The following is a 17,960-nucleotide window of genomic DNA, read 5'->3' on the forward strand; positions in this document are numbered from 1 at the left end:
AATGCTGCTAATAAAGGTATATGAATAATATACGTAGGGAAAAGAGGAGGGGGTAGTAAATCCTTATGGGTAGGGAACAAAGAACAGGAGGCTTTATGAGGGAGGATTTCAGATGCTTTATCTGTGAACCACTGTTACAGAGGGCTTGAAGGTTTCAATACAGGCATGTAAGAATTGGAGTTGTCCTCAAACAAAGGCTCCAGAAACCTGCTGTGCACATTTTCAGGTTTTAATACTGTACAAAGACTGGATCTCAAACCATCCAGAAGAGAAAGTAAAAAAAAAAAAAAGTTGCAAGAGTGCAAATGAACAGTCTTTGGTGTGTACTCTTTGGAGAGAGACTTGAGCTGGAGAGGAAATCTACATCGTTTAGTGAAGAGAGTTACCACCACCACGTTCTCATACCTGATGGTGGTGTTTTCTTTGGAAGCAGAAAATAGCATACTCTCAGTGAGTAGGAAACAGAAGATCCCACAGTGACAAAGATCATTAATAAGAAGTGATAGAAATGAGAAAGTAGAGGAAAGGCTCTTTTGAGAGAGATAAAAACTTCAACATAGGGCAAAATAGTCAATGAAACTATATAGTATAAGAACTACGGGAAACGACCAAGTGTATAAGTTACTTGTCTTGAAGAAAGTTAAAATTTACTGAAGTTGATTAAAATGACCAGTAGGAATTATGAATACAACTGTTGTGATATTTAAAAGTTAGTGAACCATTGTACCTAATCACTGTTGGAAGATGGTCTCATGTTAATCGTGCTTATACGAATAGAAGTTGAAGGAGCCCTGTGGTGCAGTGGTTAAGAACTTGGCTGCTAACCGATAGGTCAGTGGCTCGAATGCACCAGCCACTTCTTGGGAGAAAGGACCTGCTTGCATGGAGATTACAGCCTAGGAAATCCTGTAGGTTCTATACCGTCACTATGAGTCTGAATCAACTCAGCAGCAATGGGTTTAGTATCTTTGTAGCAAATTTGGATGATAAATAAGGTAAAAAAAATAATGAATGGTACCTGAGGAAAGAATGAAAATTTAATATACTAAGTTTTTTGAGTCAACATAGCAATGAAATCACGAATACTGATAGAGTTACATGACATAGGAGAGATGAATATTGCCAACGTGACAGATAGATATAAGATAGAATTAACACACACTTGGAGAGAGTTGATTGGTAGAACTAAGGAGGATACTTTAAGACTAGATGGATCTTAAGAAAAATTGACCATTGAAGTGCAAGAAGATGCGTCTTATGTAGATAGAAGCCTTTGGAGAAATTGGTGCAAACCATCTTATAGACCAAGGAATTCTAGGTGCTTAGAGTTACACCAATAGCTTTCAAACTTTGTAGTGACCCATACTAAGACATATATTTTATAATTTGTGTGTTGCAGCCACTGTGTCAGTCCATCTCGTTGAGGGTCTTCCTCTTTTTTGCTGACCCCGTACTACACAGTGGCTGTAAACAGTGGGCTCAAACATAGCAACGATTGTGGGGATGGTACAGGACCGGGCAGTGTTTCATTCTGTTGTGCATAGGGTTGCTATGAGTTGCAGCCAACTGAACAGCACCTAACAACAACAACATGAGCATACCTGAACCAAAAATTTCTCAAGAGAGTACTTATCTATACTATGTGTGATCATTTGATTCTGTTTTTTTTTTTTTTTTTTAAGCTGTATATGACTCACCAAACTGATTTCCTGACCAGTAATGGGTCATGCCCCACAGTTTGAGAAAACACTGAGTTACACTCTAGGAAAGAGTCTTGAGTTTTTGAAGTCTCTTCCCTGAAGAAGCTATCATGAAGAAGGTACCCATCCTATCCTTGTTCAAAACCGTATTAGGCACTGGCTATTTTAGTTAGACCACAAGAACCTCCCAAAGAAGACGCAACTGAAATGAATCTCAAAATAGCATGTCAAGTTGTTAAGGGGCTTGCTGTGTAATTCAGGGCTATGTACCTTTCTGTCTACTCTGGGTTTTTAAAAATTTTTTTATTTTGGCTCCTAAAATCAGCACTATTTAGAATTTATAAGCCCATTTTTAACTTGGATATAGAAAAGTCTCATTCTCTAACTTTGTAAGAAAGAATATTCACATAGGGAATAGACAGGGATGAGAGATTTATGATAAGTAAACTATGATGATAAAAAATGGGTTCTTTGGTATAGAAAGATGTTGCTTGAAAAGAGTTTAGACTATAAAAATCATGAATTATATGACTAAAGCAAACATATCCTCAAACTTCAGGATGACAGAATGAAGCATGAGGCCAATAAAAGACAAACTTTTTGGTGAACTTTTAGAACCTACCACCCTCAGAGATAGTGTAGGCTAGAAATACTAGGGAATTTGTGGGTGCTGCACGTGGTTAACTGGCTTGGTTGCTGCCTGAAAGGTTGGAGGTTCAAGTCCATCCAGAGGCGCCTTGGAAGAGTTAGTCTGGAGATGGACTTCTGAAACGTCAACCGCTGAAAACCTGTGGAGCACAGTTCTACTCTGATATACCATGAGTCAAAGTCAACTTGTCGGTAACTGGTTTCTTTTTTTTTAAAAGAAGTGACGGATTCAAGGAAATTTAGATGAAATCATGATTGATGCATATAGAGTGGGTGACTGAGGGAAGCTAAGTATTGGGCAATTATGAGTTGCCTCCTTTTTCCATCATAAAACATCCCCTGGTGTCTTTCAGAGACAGACTTTAGGGTTTGGCCCACTGTGGCAATTCTTTTTTTTTTTTAATACAATTTATTTTATTTTTATTGTTGTTGAGAATATACACAGCACAACATACACAAATGCAATAGTTTCTGTATATACAATTCAGCAACACTGATTACATTCTTCGAGTTGTACAACCATTTTCACCATCATTTTCTGAGTCATTCCTTTCCCATTAACTTAAACTCTCTGCCCCCTAAGTTTCTTATCTAATCTTTCAAATTGCTGTTGTCAGTTTGATCCCATATAGACAGATCTTAAAAGAGCACAGTGCTTAAAGCAGGTGTGCTTTACTAGTTAAGCTAAACTATTGTTTGATTTTAAGAAAACCTCAGGAAATATTTTTAGTTTAAGGTTTAAAGATTTATCTCAGGGTAATTGTTTTTTTGTGCGTAATAGTTTCAGGGGTTTATTCAGCCTCTGTGTCTCCAAGAAGCCTGAATCCATGGGAATTTGAAATTCTGTTCTGCATTTCCCCCTTTTTGATCAGGATTCTTCTGTAGAATCCTTGATGAAAATGTTTAGTAATGGTAGCTGGGCACTATCCAGTTCTTCTGGTCTCATGACAAAGGAGGCAGTTGTTCACTGAGACTGTTAGCCACATACGTATTCCATTTCTTCTTCCTATTCCTGATGCTCCCCCTTCCTCTTTTGCACCGTACGAATAGAGATGAATTGTTGTACTTTGAATGGCCACTTGCAAGCTTTGAAGACCCCAGGCAGTACACAGTGAACTAGGAGGTAGAATAGAAGCACTGAACACATTATCAGGCCAATTAACTGGGGCGTCTCATGAAACCAGGAGTCTGAGCCTCCAAACCAAGGAACCAATCCCATGAGGTGTTTGTACTGTAGCCACCTTGTTCTGTGGGCCAGGAAGCGTACCACGCCGTTTCTCCTGGTTCTGCTGCTGCCATTTTTCTGCTGCGCTTCTCCCCATCTCTCTCTGTCTCCAGGGCCTATGAGGGTTTCAGTGCAGGAATCCGGGGTCCAAAGGATGCGGTCAGTCAGTCCCGGTTTTTCTTCTTGATGGTAGTGAGTCCCTCTTTTCCCACCTCTGGGATGACTCATTTTAAGTCTAGCAGGATGGCAAAACTGACCGATCTCCTAGTTAGGGTTCTATACACCTTGTTTGCATGGTCGTGTCCCCCCGCCCCCGAACCCCCCCCCGCCCCGCCCCGCTTAGCAGTGCTGTCTAGTCCCCTTGGTGGGCCACAAGCATCTTATTTGCATAGTCCCAGGCATTCATTTTGTGGGAGTCACAAAGACCATGCATAGTTGGAACGGCCATATTAAGTAATTCACTGCACTGCATTTATCCGTCGAGGGGCGTTTAGATTGTTTCCACCTTTTTGCTATTGTGAATAGTGCTGCAGCGAACATTGGTATACAAGTATCTATTTGAATCTCTAATTTCAAGTCTTTAGGGTCTGGGAGGGTATATACCCAGGAGTGGAATTGCTATGTAATATGGTAGTTCTGTTTTTAGTTTTTTGAAACTATTAAACTGTTTTCCACAATGGCTTTACTGTTTTGCATTCTCACCAGCGATTAATATGGGTTCCAGTTTCCCCCCATTCTGGCCATTGTGGCAATTTTTTAATGCAATAGTAGCAAAAATTGAAGCAGAATAGAGTAGGATCTAGGCTTTCTAATTTCTGAGGTATTCTGTCGTGGTTGGGGGGTGGTGCTGGGAGGGTAAGGAATACTGAACGAAGCTGCTTGGAGCCAGTGAACCAAAATTCTAGAATAGGCAGGAAGAATTCTTATTAAATAAATTGTAGGCTTCTTAAATAATTTATAGAATTTATCTATCACAGTAAATGAAATTACAAATATTCTGAACCTGTACTTTTTGGCATGTAAAAAGTAAATGTTTTAGTCTGTAGAATACAAATTCTCAGACTGTCACCGAATAAGTGTTTAAGGCCTGGGAACTTTTGTGATATTAGAGCCACTATTTGTATATGTGAAAAGTTCTCTTAAAAAAAGATTGTTTTTATCATGGACAGAAAGGAGATTTTAAAGTTAGTTCCCATATAAACTTTTTGTTACCAAATTTATCTTCAAATGGCGTACTTAAAAATCCTCTTTTAAACAATATACCTTTATGTAAGAGTTGAAAAGGGTGGATAAATACATTTTCAATTTATCTTTTTTGATATTTGCTTTGCTTTTGATATTAGACAATGTGTATAGATAGTCCTTTCCTAAAATATTTTAAAATGTATTAGGGACAGTAGAGTCATACGCCACCTGATGTCCATTTTGGCAGTGTCTGACCACGGATATGTCCGTGGTCCTGTAAGTTTATAATAGAGTTCAGAAATCCCAGCTGGAGAACGGGATGTAGCGGACATAACCAGACATAGGGAATGCAGTGGCTTCTTGCACGGAACATATGTATCTCATGTCTCTTATATACAAAGCACTTGTGCTGCTGGGCATATAATGGTATGGTACATGCATGACTTATAATACATATGTCTTCGTAGAATAAACGTTTGTGTTTCTGGCTTATATGTGTACTGTACTTTCTATCGTTATTTTAATGTGAACTTTACCTACTTACAAATAAAAAGTTTAACATATTACAGTATATGCTTCGACCCATAGGCAGTGGCATCTAATCTCATGTATCACGTGTTTCTTAAGTGTTGTAGCATTATCTCTCTGTTTAATTTTCTTTCAAAAATACTACCATGAAGTATATCATGGCTCCTAAATATAGCAAAACCAGCTGTAGTGATACCAGCAGCAAGAGGCAAAGGAGAAATACTGATTTGGAAGTGAAACAAAAGATTATTAAACAACACGAAGGTGGAAAATCAGTGAATGCTGTTGCTCGCAATTTAGGCATGCTCGCACAATGTCCAAATCACGTAATGTCCTGTTTTATAGAACATTTTTTTATCGTGGATGTTAAAAAACTCATGATTGTGGTCTTGGGGAACATCTAGCTCAATTGGCATAACAGTTTATAAAGAAAATGTTCTACATTCTACTTTGGTGAGTAGCGCCTGGGGTCTTAAAAGCTTGTGAGTGGCCACCTGAAATACTCCACTGGTCTCACCCCTTCGGGAGCAAGGAAGAATGAAGAAAACCAAAGACGGAAGGGAAAGATTAGTCCAAAGGAGTAATAGATCACCAACTACTACAGATTCCACGAGACTAAGTCCAGTACAACTAGATGGTGCCCAGCTACTGCCACTGACTGCTCTGACAGGGATCACAGTAGAGGGTCCCTGACAAAGCTGGAGAAAAATACAGAACAAAATTCCAACTCAAAAAAGAAGACCAGACTTACTGGCCTGACAGAGATTGGAGAAACCTCAGGGGTATGGCCCCTGAACCTCCTTTGAGCTCAGTAACTTAAGCTAGTGTCAACTTACTATTAAAACAAAATAAAAAAAACCCCAAACCAAAGTCACTCCTGATGTTCACCCTTCAGCCAGCGATGAGACAGGCCCATAAAACAAAACAAGACTAAAGGGGCAAACGAGCCCAGGGGCAAGGAGTAGAAGGCAAAAGGGGACAGGAAAGCTGGTAATAGGGAACCAAAGATCAAGAAGGGAGAGCACTGATGTGTTGTGGGGTTGATAACCAATGTCGTAAAACAATATGTATACTATGTGTTTAGTGAGAAGGTAGTTTGGTCTGTAAACCTTCATCTAACCCACTACCAACTGCTGTCGAGTCGATTCTGACTCTTAGCGACCCCATAGGACAGAGTAGAACTGCCCCGTAGAGTTTCCAAGGAGCGCGTGCCTAGGGGACCTTTTGGTTAGCAGCCATAGCACTTAACCACTTCGCCACCAGGGTTTCCTTCATCTAAAGTACAATTAAAAAAAAAACACACACACACAAAAAAAAAACCCATGACTATTGACTCCATCCTTACATTATGGAAAATAATTTATAGTTTTGGTAGTAAAGTCTAATAGTTTTCCTAAGTAAATATCAAATAAAAAATACGCCCTATTTAAAGGTTAAAAGTTTTCTTTTTAAGACATTTGCTCAGGAAAAACAAAGCAGGGTTTTAAAAATAACTTTTAGATTATTTTTTTCCTGGACAAAAAAGTCTTGGGTGAATTTACTGTACATCAGACCTTTAGCCATTGTGTTGGTGTGTCATCCTTTCCTGTCAGATCTTTTTTTTTTTTAACCCAGTGTTGCTTGAAATTGTTTCTATTTTTGGTGTGTGGCTTCAGGTCTGAAGTAGTTTACAGTTTATTGATATTACAAACAATGCTACAATAAATATTCTTGTGTCTATGTAGTGCTGCCCCCTTCCTCACGCCCTCAAGGTTAGCTTATCAAATGGTTTGTGAATTTAAATCTTTAACAACAAAATGTGGGGGTGGAGTGGGGAGGAGAAGTGGTGTAAGTATAGACTTTCTTGAATATTACTGAAGTTGATATCAACTTACCACTAAAACCAAAAACAAAGCCCAAACACATTGCTGTCAAGTTGATTTTGACTCATAGCAACCTTATAGGACAGAGGAGGACTGTCCCCATAGGGTTTCCACGGTTGTAATCTTTTACGGAAGCAGACTGCTGCATCTTTCTCCTGCTGAGGTATTAGTAGGTTCTAACTGCCAACCCTTTGGTTAGCAGCCAAGCGCTTAACCACTGCACCACAGGACTTCTTAACTTATAAGTCAGAATCAACTCAATGGGAACAGGAGAATGTCATAAATGTAAGATGTTAAATGGTAATATTCATGGTAACCACTAAGAAAATAGCTGAAAAAACATACACAAAAAGAAGGGAGAAGGGAACCAAAATCATTCCCTGCATTAAACCAACAAAACACAAAAGCAGGCAGTATTAAAGGAAAAAGACAAAGAAGGCTTAACAAATAACAAAATGGCAGAAGACAGTTACTTCTTACTGGTAATTTCGGTGAATGTAAATATACTAAATGCACCAATCAAAAGGCCAAGAGTGGCAGAATGGATGAAAAAAACATGATCCAACTATATGGCGTTTATAAGAGACACACCTTAAACCCAAGAACACAAAGAGGCTGAAAGTGAAAGGATGGAAAAAAATATTCCATGCAAATAATCAAAAGAGAGTTGTGATGGCAATCTTAATATCAGACAAAGTAGACTTGAAGACAGAATCTTTTAGAAGAGATAAAGATGGACATTATTTAGTGATAAAAGGGTCAATTCATCAAGAAGATTTATCAATCATAAATATATGTGTACCCAACAACAGAGCACTAAATATATAAAGGAAACACTGATAGAATTGAAGGGAAAAAAAGACAGCATTACAGTAATAGTTGGAGTCTTCGGTACACCACTTTCAGTATTGAACAGTACATCTGGAAAGATCACGAAGCAAACAGAGGATTTAATGACACTATTAACCAACTAGACGTAACAGACAGACATAGAACATTTCACCCAACAACAGCACATTCTACTCTAGGGCACATGGACCATTCTCCAGGATAGGCCACATGTTAGGTCACAAAACAAATCTCGATAAATTTAAAAAGACTGAAATCACACAGAGTATTTTCTCTGACCACAATGGAGGGAAACTAGAAATCAATAACAAGGGGAAAAAAAAACTGGAAGATATACAAACATCGAAATTCAAACAACACAGTATTAAACTACTAGTGGGTGAAGGAAAAAATAGATAAACCACACATTTCTTAGAGTCAAATGAAAATGAAAGTGCAACATGGCAAAACTTACGGGTTGCTGTGAAGGCAGCACTCAGAGGGAAACTTACAGTAATAAATGCCTACATGGAAAAAAGAAAGAGCCCAAATCAACAGCCTAACTACAGCTTGAGGAACTAGAAGTTGTAGAGCAGACTAAGCCTAAACCTACCAGAAGAAAGGAAGTAAAGACCAGAACATAAATGAATCAAAAACAGTATAACAGTAGAATCAACAAAGCTAGAAGTTAGTTCTTTGAAAAGATCAATAAAACTGAGACCTTTAGCTAGAGTGACAAAGAAAAAGAGAAAAGATGCAAGAAAACAAAAAAGGAATTAAAAGAGGAGACATTACAACTAACCTGATAGAAATAAAGAGAATTATGACAGAGTATTATGAACAACTGTATGGCACCCTAAATGAAATGGACAAATTCTCAAAGCACACAACCTACCAAACTGACTAAAGAGAAATAGAAATCTCAACAGACCCTAACGAGTGAAGAGATGAAATCAGTGATCAAAAACCTCCCACCAACAAAAAATGCTGGACCAGATGGCTTCACTGGGGGAGTTCTACCAAACATTTAGAGAATTGACACCAATCCTGTTTAAAGTCTTCCAAAAAATAAAGAAGTAAGGAATACTCCCTCATTCATTCTGTGAGGTAGACATAACCCTGATACCAAAACAAAACAAAGACCACAAGAAAAGGAAACTACAGGCCGATATCCTTTATGAATATAGATGCAAAAACATTCAACAAAATACTAGTGAAGAGAATCCAACAGCATATTGAGTCATACACCATGATCTAGTGGGATTTATTCCAGGGATGCGAGGATGGTTTAACATTAGAAAATCAGTCGCCATAATACAATGCATTAACAGAACAAAGGAGAAGACCGCATGATCATCGTCATGGATATAGAAAAAAAAATTGAAAAAATTCAACACCCTTTCTTGATGAAAACCCTAAAGAAGATTAGAAGGGAAGTTCCTCAGTAGGGTTCAGAGCATAAATGAAAAACCAGCTGCCAACATTATACTTAATGGAGAAAGATTAAGAGCTTTCTCCTTGAGATCGGGAACAAGACAAGGGTGCCCACTCTCACCACTTCTTTTCATTATTGTATTAGAAATCCTACCTAGCCAGAGCAATAAGACAAGAAAAAGAAACAAAAGGTACCCTAATTGGAAAAGAAGTAAAATCATCTCTATTCTTAGATGACATGATCCTATATATGGAAAATCCCAAAGAATCCCACAAGAAAGTTTCTAGAGCTAACAGAGGAGTTTAGCAAAGTTGATGAGTACAAGAGTCAGCAACAATAGTATTTCATGTTTTAAATTTGTATTTCCCTACAGAACCGTGGTGGCACAGTGATTAAGAGCTGTGGCTGCTAACCAGAAGGTCAGCAGTTTGAATCTACCAGCTGCTTCTTGGAAACCCTATGGGGCAGTTCTACTCTGTCCTGTAGGGTTGCTGTGAGTCATAATCAACTCAAGGGCAGTGGGTTTTTTTTTTTTTTTTAATAAAGCATTGTATTCCTAATATACAAAAGACTCCTAAAAATTGGTAAGAAAAAGATGACAGTCACACAGAAAAAAGAGGTAATTAAATTCACAGACTAGGAACACAAAAGCCAATAAACATAATGTAGGTTAAAAAAAAAAAATTGCTGTTTAAAAAAAAAAGCCTAGCAGCACTTAACACAAATACCTACCTGGGGGAGGGCGTGGTTGGCAAACAAAGGTAAAAGGGCGTGCATTATTTGCATAAAAATACAGTACATTTTAGAGTAGTGTCAACAGTGTTTCCGAATGTTTCTTTTTAAGATGTCTGCTGTATGATATTTGGAAGGTACTTTCTTGTTTTCAGATGTATGTCCTTTGGTAAATTAAGGAATGCCTTAGCACAAAGCTTTCTGTGACAAACTGGTTAGTGGTGTACCTGTCAATCTTGGGGCAACTGGTAGGGTCCTTGGCTTTTCGTTTGTAGCTGGAGCAGCCTTGTCTGCTTGCTCCAGCAAGGCTTGCAGATGTTACCCATCATTTTGTCTGAGTATGGTGTGTGACAAAGGTTCAGAAACACTGCCTTAGCATGCCTGTTAGTCTGTTCTTTTTGTTTGTTTCAGTATTTTTTTTTTCTTTACATAGGTAACATTTTCCATTTCAACAGTCTTCACATGTATAGGTCAGTGACGTGAAATATGTTCATCATGTTGTTTAGCCATCGCAGCCATCGCTATTCTCAAAGTTTTCTGTCACCATTAACAGAAGCTTGGTGTCCCCTAAACATTATGTCTTCTTTCCCCTGTACTTGGTTTGATAAGAAGATAGAAAAATGAAAATAATGATGAGATAGTTAAAAATTGAGGATTAAAGTGAATATATATTTATTTTGTCACTTTTTTTTTTATTAAAAGTCATTGTAATATGTTTCTGTATGAAGCACTAGCACTGTGTTTTCTAGGTTCCTGTAAGATTTAGAATTCATCTTTAAAGTTACTACATTCTTGAATTTAGGTTACATTTAAGTTTTTATAAATGGGTCCTTTAGCTAATAGATTGTAATACATTCTTCCCCCCAATTAAATATAGGATGACATTTTTTGCAGCTTGTCTTTTGCTGGATGGTAAATATTTTTTAATGTTATAGTGCCAAATGGAGTTTAATTCACGTTTACCAGTTCTTGATAGATCTTTTATATAAACAAATTTATTTATATTTGCAGCACTATTCTGATTTCTAACTTAATTTATTCAGTAAATATTTGAGCACTCTTGTATTCCAAGTATTGTACTTAAATACTAGAAATACAGATAGTTCCTGACTTACTGCAGGGTTCTGTTCTGAGGACTGTTGTAAGTTGGTTCTGACATAAGTTGAATACCATGTTTTTCATAAATAATGTGCATGTGCATAGCGTGACTAGGAAAATAGTGTGTGAGGGGGTTGCACGATTGGCCACAAACGAACATGTAATTGTTATTTGCGTAAAATATGGTACTTCATTCTTTTTTAGTTTTCATTATTACTGCTTTTTTAAATCAATATCTTCATAAATTATAAAATTGAACATCTACAGGTGAACATCTGAGAATGATAACATCTACAAATTATGTGCAGCAAAATTGTATGTAGTCCATATTACCAACAATAAGAAGTACAAAAAAAAATTAAAACAGACAGGTTGTAAGTACAGTGCCTTGTAACTCAGATACGTTGTAAATCGGGGACTGCCTGTACAATAGTGAACGCGATTGGCAGGGTCCTATCCTCATGGAGTGGGAGGGAGTAGGGGGACTAACCAAAAACTGCGAACAATTTAACATAGTAAGTAGTAAGTGCCATAAAGAAAACAAGACACGCTTATTTGATAGGTGGAGGGGAGCAGAGTATTTTGGCTAGGCTAGGAAAACTTCTCTAAAGAGATGTTTTTTGGGTGGAGACCTTAATAAAGTAAAGTGGCCAACTTTCCTGTTTGTGGGGAAAGAGCCTTCCAGCTGAAGGGGAAAAGAAGTTCAAAGTACTGAGGACTGAAGCTTGGTATGCTCTGAAAGAAGGCATTATAGGTCTTGTCAAAGAGTTTAGATTTTCTTCTGAGTGAAAGTATTAGAGGGTTTTAAACAGAGGAGTGACACCATGAGTTGCATTTTTTAAGATTACTTTGACTGCTATATAGATCACCAGGAGCTGAGTTATTTCAGGCTGGTGGGATGCTTACATGAATCTGTCCCCTCTCTCTTTCCTCCTTTACTTCTCTCTCATTTGGTCCTAAACTCCTTCATCTCTTCCTTCTTGGATGGGGAAATGATCAAAGGAAAAAAAGAGTTGTAGATATCCCTAAAAAGTGACGGTATGGTAACCTGCGGTTAGAGCTAGAAGTGAGTCAGGGCTCAGGTGTAGGTGCCAGACGAGAGAAGCACTGTGTCACTGCTACTTAAAGGCTTTGAGATCTTGTCCTGCCCTTTCCCCAGACAGATTTAATATAGGCTTGCAGAAGTTTATAGTTTAAGAGTAAAAATCCCTCATAATCCCACTGAGTTAATTACTATTAACACTTTGTTTATAGTTCTAGATTTTCCCTACCTCTTTCTTTATAATTTGTTTTCTCTCTCCCTCTTTCTAGATTAATATAAAAGAAGTTCAAAGTATGTTTTTTCTTTTTTGTTTTATCTTGGAAATCTTTTTCCACCTTTGCACATACAGACTTACTTCATTTTATCACATGGATATTAACATAATTTATTTAATTCCCTATTAGGTATTTGGTTTTTTCCCATTTATTCAAGGATACGAACAGTGCTATAGCGAATATCCTTAAACATATCTCTTTATACACTTTTCTGTAGGATAAATTCCCAGAGAACTTTGAGTCTTTAAGAAAATTTCATGGACTAAATGTAAATGCACCAATAAAGAGACAGAGAGTGGCAGAATGGGTAAAAAAAATGTGATCCGTCTATATGCTGCCTACAAGAGGCACACCTTAGACTTAAAGACACAAACTAAAACTCAAACGATGGAAAAAAAAAATACATCAAGTGAACAACAATCAAAAAAGAGCAGGAGAGGCAAAATAGTCTTTGAAGTAAAACCTACCACAAAGGATAAGGAAGGACCACTATATAATGATTAAAGTATCAGTACACCAGGAGGACATAATCATAATAAATATTTATACACCCAGCGACAGGGCTCCAAGATACATAAAACAAACTCTAACAGCATTGAAAAGAGAGAGAGAGACAGCTCCACAATAATAGGTAGGAGACTTCAACACACCACTTTCGGTGAAGGACGGAACATCCAGAAAGAAACTCAGTAAAGACATGGAAGATCTAAATGCCGCAGTCAACCAACTTGATCTCATAGACATACACAGAACACTTCACCCAACAGCAGCCAAGTATACTTTCTTTCCCAATGCACATGAAACATTTTCCAGAATACACCACATACTAGGCCATAAAGCAAGCCTTAACAGAATCCAAAGCGTTGGAATATTACAAAGCATCTTTTCTGACCATAAAGCCATAAAAGTAGAAATCAATAACAGAAAAAGCAAGGAAAAAAAAATCAAACACATGGAAACTGAACAACACCTTGCTCAGAAACTACGGGGTTATAGACGAAATTAAGGACGGAATAAAGAAATTCACAGAATCAAATGAGAATGAAAACACATCCTACCAGAACTTTTGGGACACAGCAAAAGCAGTTCTCAGAGGTCATTTTATAGCAATAAATGCACACATCCAAAAACAAGAAAGGGCCAAAAAAGAAAATTTCAGAATTTTAATAGTTATAACCATATTCCCCTCTGAACAAGGTTATGCCATTTTAAGCCTTCACTGAGACAGTACAGGAAGACCATCTTGTGATCTTGATTATGTCTTTAAATTTCCCTGGTTTTTAATATAAGCTGAGGACAGTTAATATCTATCCTCCCCTTTTGCTTCAGGCATGTGATATGAGATAGTGCTTAAAACATAGTACTCAGGAAGAAACTTTTGGTTGAAACCAAGAGGCCTAGACTAAATGGCCTTTAATTCTAGGCCGTTTCAGCTCTTCGGAAGAGTAAGGGCTATGGAGTCAGACCCAGCTCTCAACCCTAGCTCCGACACATACAAACTGGGTGTGAGAGAGATCTTTTTCAGCTTTAAAATGGGGGTATAATTTCTACCTATAGCGTTATTGTAAGGATTAAGTGGAAAAGTATGAGTAGGATATGTGCTGTGTGCATTCCCTCATACAGTTGTTGTTTTTAGGTGCCATTGAGTCACTAATAGGTACCTAGTAAATGGTAGTTATTATCGATGATAATAAGACAAAACAAGTTTCTAAAGGAGGAAGCTTGAGAAGGATGGGATATCCTGTCAACCTCAAGGTTTTCTAAAGGAGACAAATCTCTCACTTCTCCGTGGTTATTGACTCCCCAGCCAGGGCCAGGGCATTGTGTATCCTGACTGCTGAGACAGTATTTGGCTTACTGTCATTGTGTGAATATCTGTGAACTCTAGTAGGTATTATTATATATGCTACCCAACGAAAAGATTTGATTATTTTTGGTTAGGTGACTATCTCTGCTAATCCTTCTGTTTATAAGCTTTTTTTTTCTTCTTTTTTTCTGTACCAATATTGAATTATAAATGTTACGGAAACCCTGGTGGTTAAGTGCTACGGCTGCTAACCAAAGGGTCAGCAGTTCGAATCTGCCAGGCGGTCCTTGGAAACTCTATGGGTCAGTTCTACTCGGTCCTATAGGGTCACTATGAGTCGGAATTGACTCGATGGCAGTGGTAGGTTTTTTATGGTGAAAACTTTGTGGACTTTAAACAAACATAGAATCTGGTTATTTTACCTATCACCTAGTTGTTTTTGAACAAGTAACTTGACCTCTGTGTCCCTTACCTATTTAAAAAGTAAGGAGTGCATGGAGGAAGAGATTTAAAATCTATGGGGCTCTTATACAAATTAAACGAGATAATTTATATATAAAGTGTTTGACAGCCTAGAAGTGTTTTTGTTTCCTTTCTTGAAGGCAGAAATTATGTCTTATACTTTTATTTTTCATAATACTAATAAATGTGTTGCTTATTCTCAAGAGTAGCTATTCATACTTAATATACAATAACAAGAAAAAAGAAATGTATTTGAAAAAATATTAGACTTGGCCTCATGTTCCAGATTGGCTTTTAACTGTCAGTATAACCCTTGATAAGTCTTTTGGTCTCTGGTTCTTGTTTTCCTCGTTTTTGAGTTGACTGTGAAATCTATTACGGTGATATACTAATATACAAGTTTTCTTTTCTGGTTAACTTATTTTAAAAAGTTATATACAAAAAATAACTGATATTTTCACAATCACCGTTTATATTGTATTACTGGGTTAATTGCTTTTGTGCTGGAATTGTAATTATTTGCTTTTCTTACCAGGTTTAATTTTTGTTTAAGCTGCATCAATGGAGCACATACAGGGGGCCTGGAAGACGATCAGCAATGGTTTTGGATTCAAAGATGCCGTGTTTGATGGCTCCAGCTGCATCTCCCCTACAATAGTTCAGCAGTTTGGCTATCAGCGCCGGGCGTCAGATGATGGCAAACTCACAGATTCTTCTAAGACAAGCAACACTATCCGAGTTTTCTTGCCAAACAAGCAAAGAACAGTGGTACGTAAACACTGCCTCTTAGAAAATTGTAGCTATCCAGTTGCCTATAGAAAACATTATGGACTGTGTTTATCAACTTATAGACAAGCAAAAGCTGCAGTGGCATTTAGGGTCTTTAGTAATTGGATTTACAGTTGCAGATTTCATTGTCTTATATATGGTTGTGTTCCTTGCACACCCTCTACTTTTTCCCACCTCTTGGTCTTCTAGTACTACTTTTGCCTAGAATATCTTCCTTTTTGCCACTTTATTCAAACAAATAGTACATTCTCGGGGGTATATATCAAAGACTTTTCTTTGAAAAGCTCCCTTAGAGCTTAAAAAAGTATATATATATATATATATATTATTCTGAATTATTATTTTGGTGTATATTTCATAGGCCAGGGCAAGGTTGGAAATAACTTAGAAATCACGTTTTCTTCCTCATTTCCAGGACACTGCCACCAACCAGTTATTTCAGAATAGTTTGTTTTTATTGTATCAGTGAATGACAGGTTTATGGTGGGATCATGGTAGGACACAGTTATAGGCTTTTCTGACACAAAACCCAAAATTTTTAAGAACTTACTGCTCAAAAAAAGTTTTCTATTATCCTGAGAGGTAGGGAGAGGCCCACTTGACTGAAACAGAAAAGTGACATTGTACTGATTTTGCTTGCTCAGGCATTTGAGAAAACTTTAGCTCAACACTTCTGTGCTTCCTCCTTCCACCTCCGTCCATTCTTTGTGTAAAATCAGTGCATTCTGTTTATCCTGTATACCTAGGTGAAGTGTATCCTAGGTTAGGAAGTCCACTCCCAGAGTTTTCTCAGTTTGCTTTCAATAGTTTCACTTTCTCCAGTTTGCTAATAAATTCCTTTATACTATTCTGAACCTAGAGGGCTTCCCAGTTATACTACTGGATACTTGGTGCATTTTGAACTTAGAAGGTGAAACTCAAAAGGCCAATTAAAGTTTGAATAAGTCTCTCTTAGGAATCCCTGGGTGGCGCAAATGGTTGAGCACTTAACTACTAACTGTCAGCTTGGTGCTTTGAACCTACCCAGACACCTCAGAAGACAGGCCTGGTGATGTGCTTCCAAAAGGTCAGCCTTGAAAACCCTATGGAGCAGCTCTACTCTGCACACATGGGGTTGCCATGAGTTGGAATCGACTTGACGGCAACTAACAATAACAAATTTCTTTTTGTTCTTCTTCCTAAAAATGAAAGTTTTGTGGCTGACAAAATAATTAGTAGTAATCCTCTATATTTGAATAGTGGTCTGTAGTTTACAAAGTGCATTTTACCTACTGTTTTCTCAATTTTGTTCTTAACTTAAATTGGAAGCCCAGGTAGGAAGTCGGAATGTGATGGGAAGCTGAAGACCATCTGGTGTTTCTTCAGGGTGTTACTGTGGCTATCATGATGGCTGTTGCTAAGGTTAGGGAAGGGTTGTTTTTTACTCTGTCAAAAAAAAAAAAAAAAAATCTTCCCCATCCCCATCTACTCTTCTTTTTCCTGGAAGGTTGGGAAACTTGGTTTGGCATAGTGATTAAGTTTATGGACTTTTAAGACAACCTGACCTGAATTTAAATCCCTGCTTTGCCTATTAACTATTTCATCTAAACAAGTTGCGTAATATTTTGCGCCTCTTTTTTCCTGACCTTATAAAATAAGGCTTGTGGCTTAGTGTAGTGGCCGATTCATAAGTAAAATTATTTTGAGGAGTTTTTGCCACAACTGGTGCCAGTGATTTTGGAGCTTGACTTCTGCCCCAATTTATGAGAAGGCTCTAGCAGACAGAGTTAGTTTCTCCTGTTTTTTTTGGCTAAAGATGGACCATCTATCTCTAGAAGAAACAGGCACCCAGCTTCAGGGGAAGAATGAAACAGGAAGGAATCACTTGCCAGGCCAGTACCATTTGTCAACCGACTGTGTCTACTCATCCCTAGGCCTCTTCACTTCTAGAACCCAGAATGGCTTTCATAATCATGTACCGGGCTCCAGAAATTATTTAATTTTAACTGATTTTTCATCATGTATCCTTGTGAGGTTGTGGAGAAGTAAAGAGAATGTGTATCTGATTTAAATAATTTTAGAAGTAGTAATTAGTCATGCCTTGTTTTATTTTTCAATGCTTTTGTCATTTTGTTTTCTAAACATCTGTGCTTTGGCTAATTTATTATAATTGTTATTACTGGATGAGTGAGTGGACAAGAGCTGAGAACCACTATCAGTCGTTACAGTCACTTGGCAAAGCAGGTTAAAATACAGATTCCTGACCTTCATTCAAGATCAGCTGAATCAGAATCCCTGGGTGTGTTGGAGTGGGGCAGCTAGGAATCCATATTTTCACAAACTTCTTGGATGATTCCAATGCCAG

General features: G+C 37.7%; 1 protein-coding gene across 11 annotated transcripts in view; it reads left to right on the plus strand.

Annotated features, from left to right (window-relative positions):
• Window positions 1–17,960, plus strand: part of RAF1 (Raf-1 proto-oncogene, serine/threonine kinase) — a 103,349-nt gene that overhangs the window by 51,871 nt on the left and 33,518 nt on the right. For 4 of the 11 annotated variants that reach the window (XM_064274862.1, XM_064274865.1, XM_023547891.2 and 1 more), the window contains exon 2: window positions 15,363–15,595. In XM_064274862.1, coding sequence (XP_064130932.1) covers window positions 15,389–15,595 — 207 coding nt within the window. In that variant the 5' untranslated portion in view covers window positions 15,363–15,388. Of the gene's footprint in view, window positions 1–15,362; window positions 15,596–17,960 lie in introns of those variants that run through there. The other 7 variants (XM_064274864.1, XM_064274866.1, XM_064274867.1 and 4 more) reach the window with 2 other exon arrangements.

This window comes from Loxodonta africana, chromosome 22 (genome assembly GCF_030014295.1).
Source record: "Loxodonta africana isolate mLoxAfr1 chromosome 22, mLoxAfr1.hap2, whole genome shotgun sequence".
NCBI lineage: Eukaryota > Metazoa > Chordata > Mammalia > Proboscidea > Elephantidae > Loxodonta > Loxodonta africana.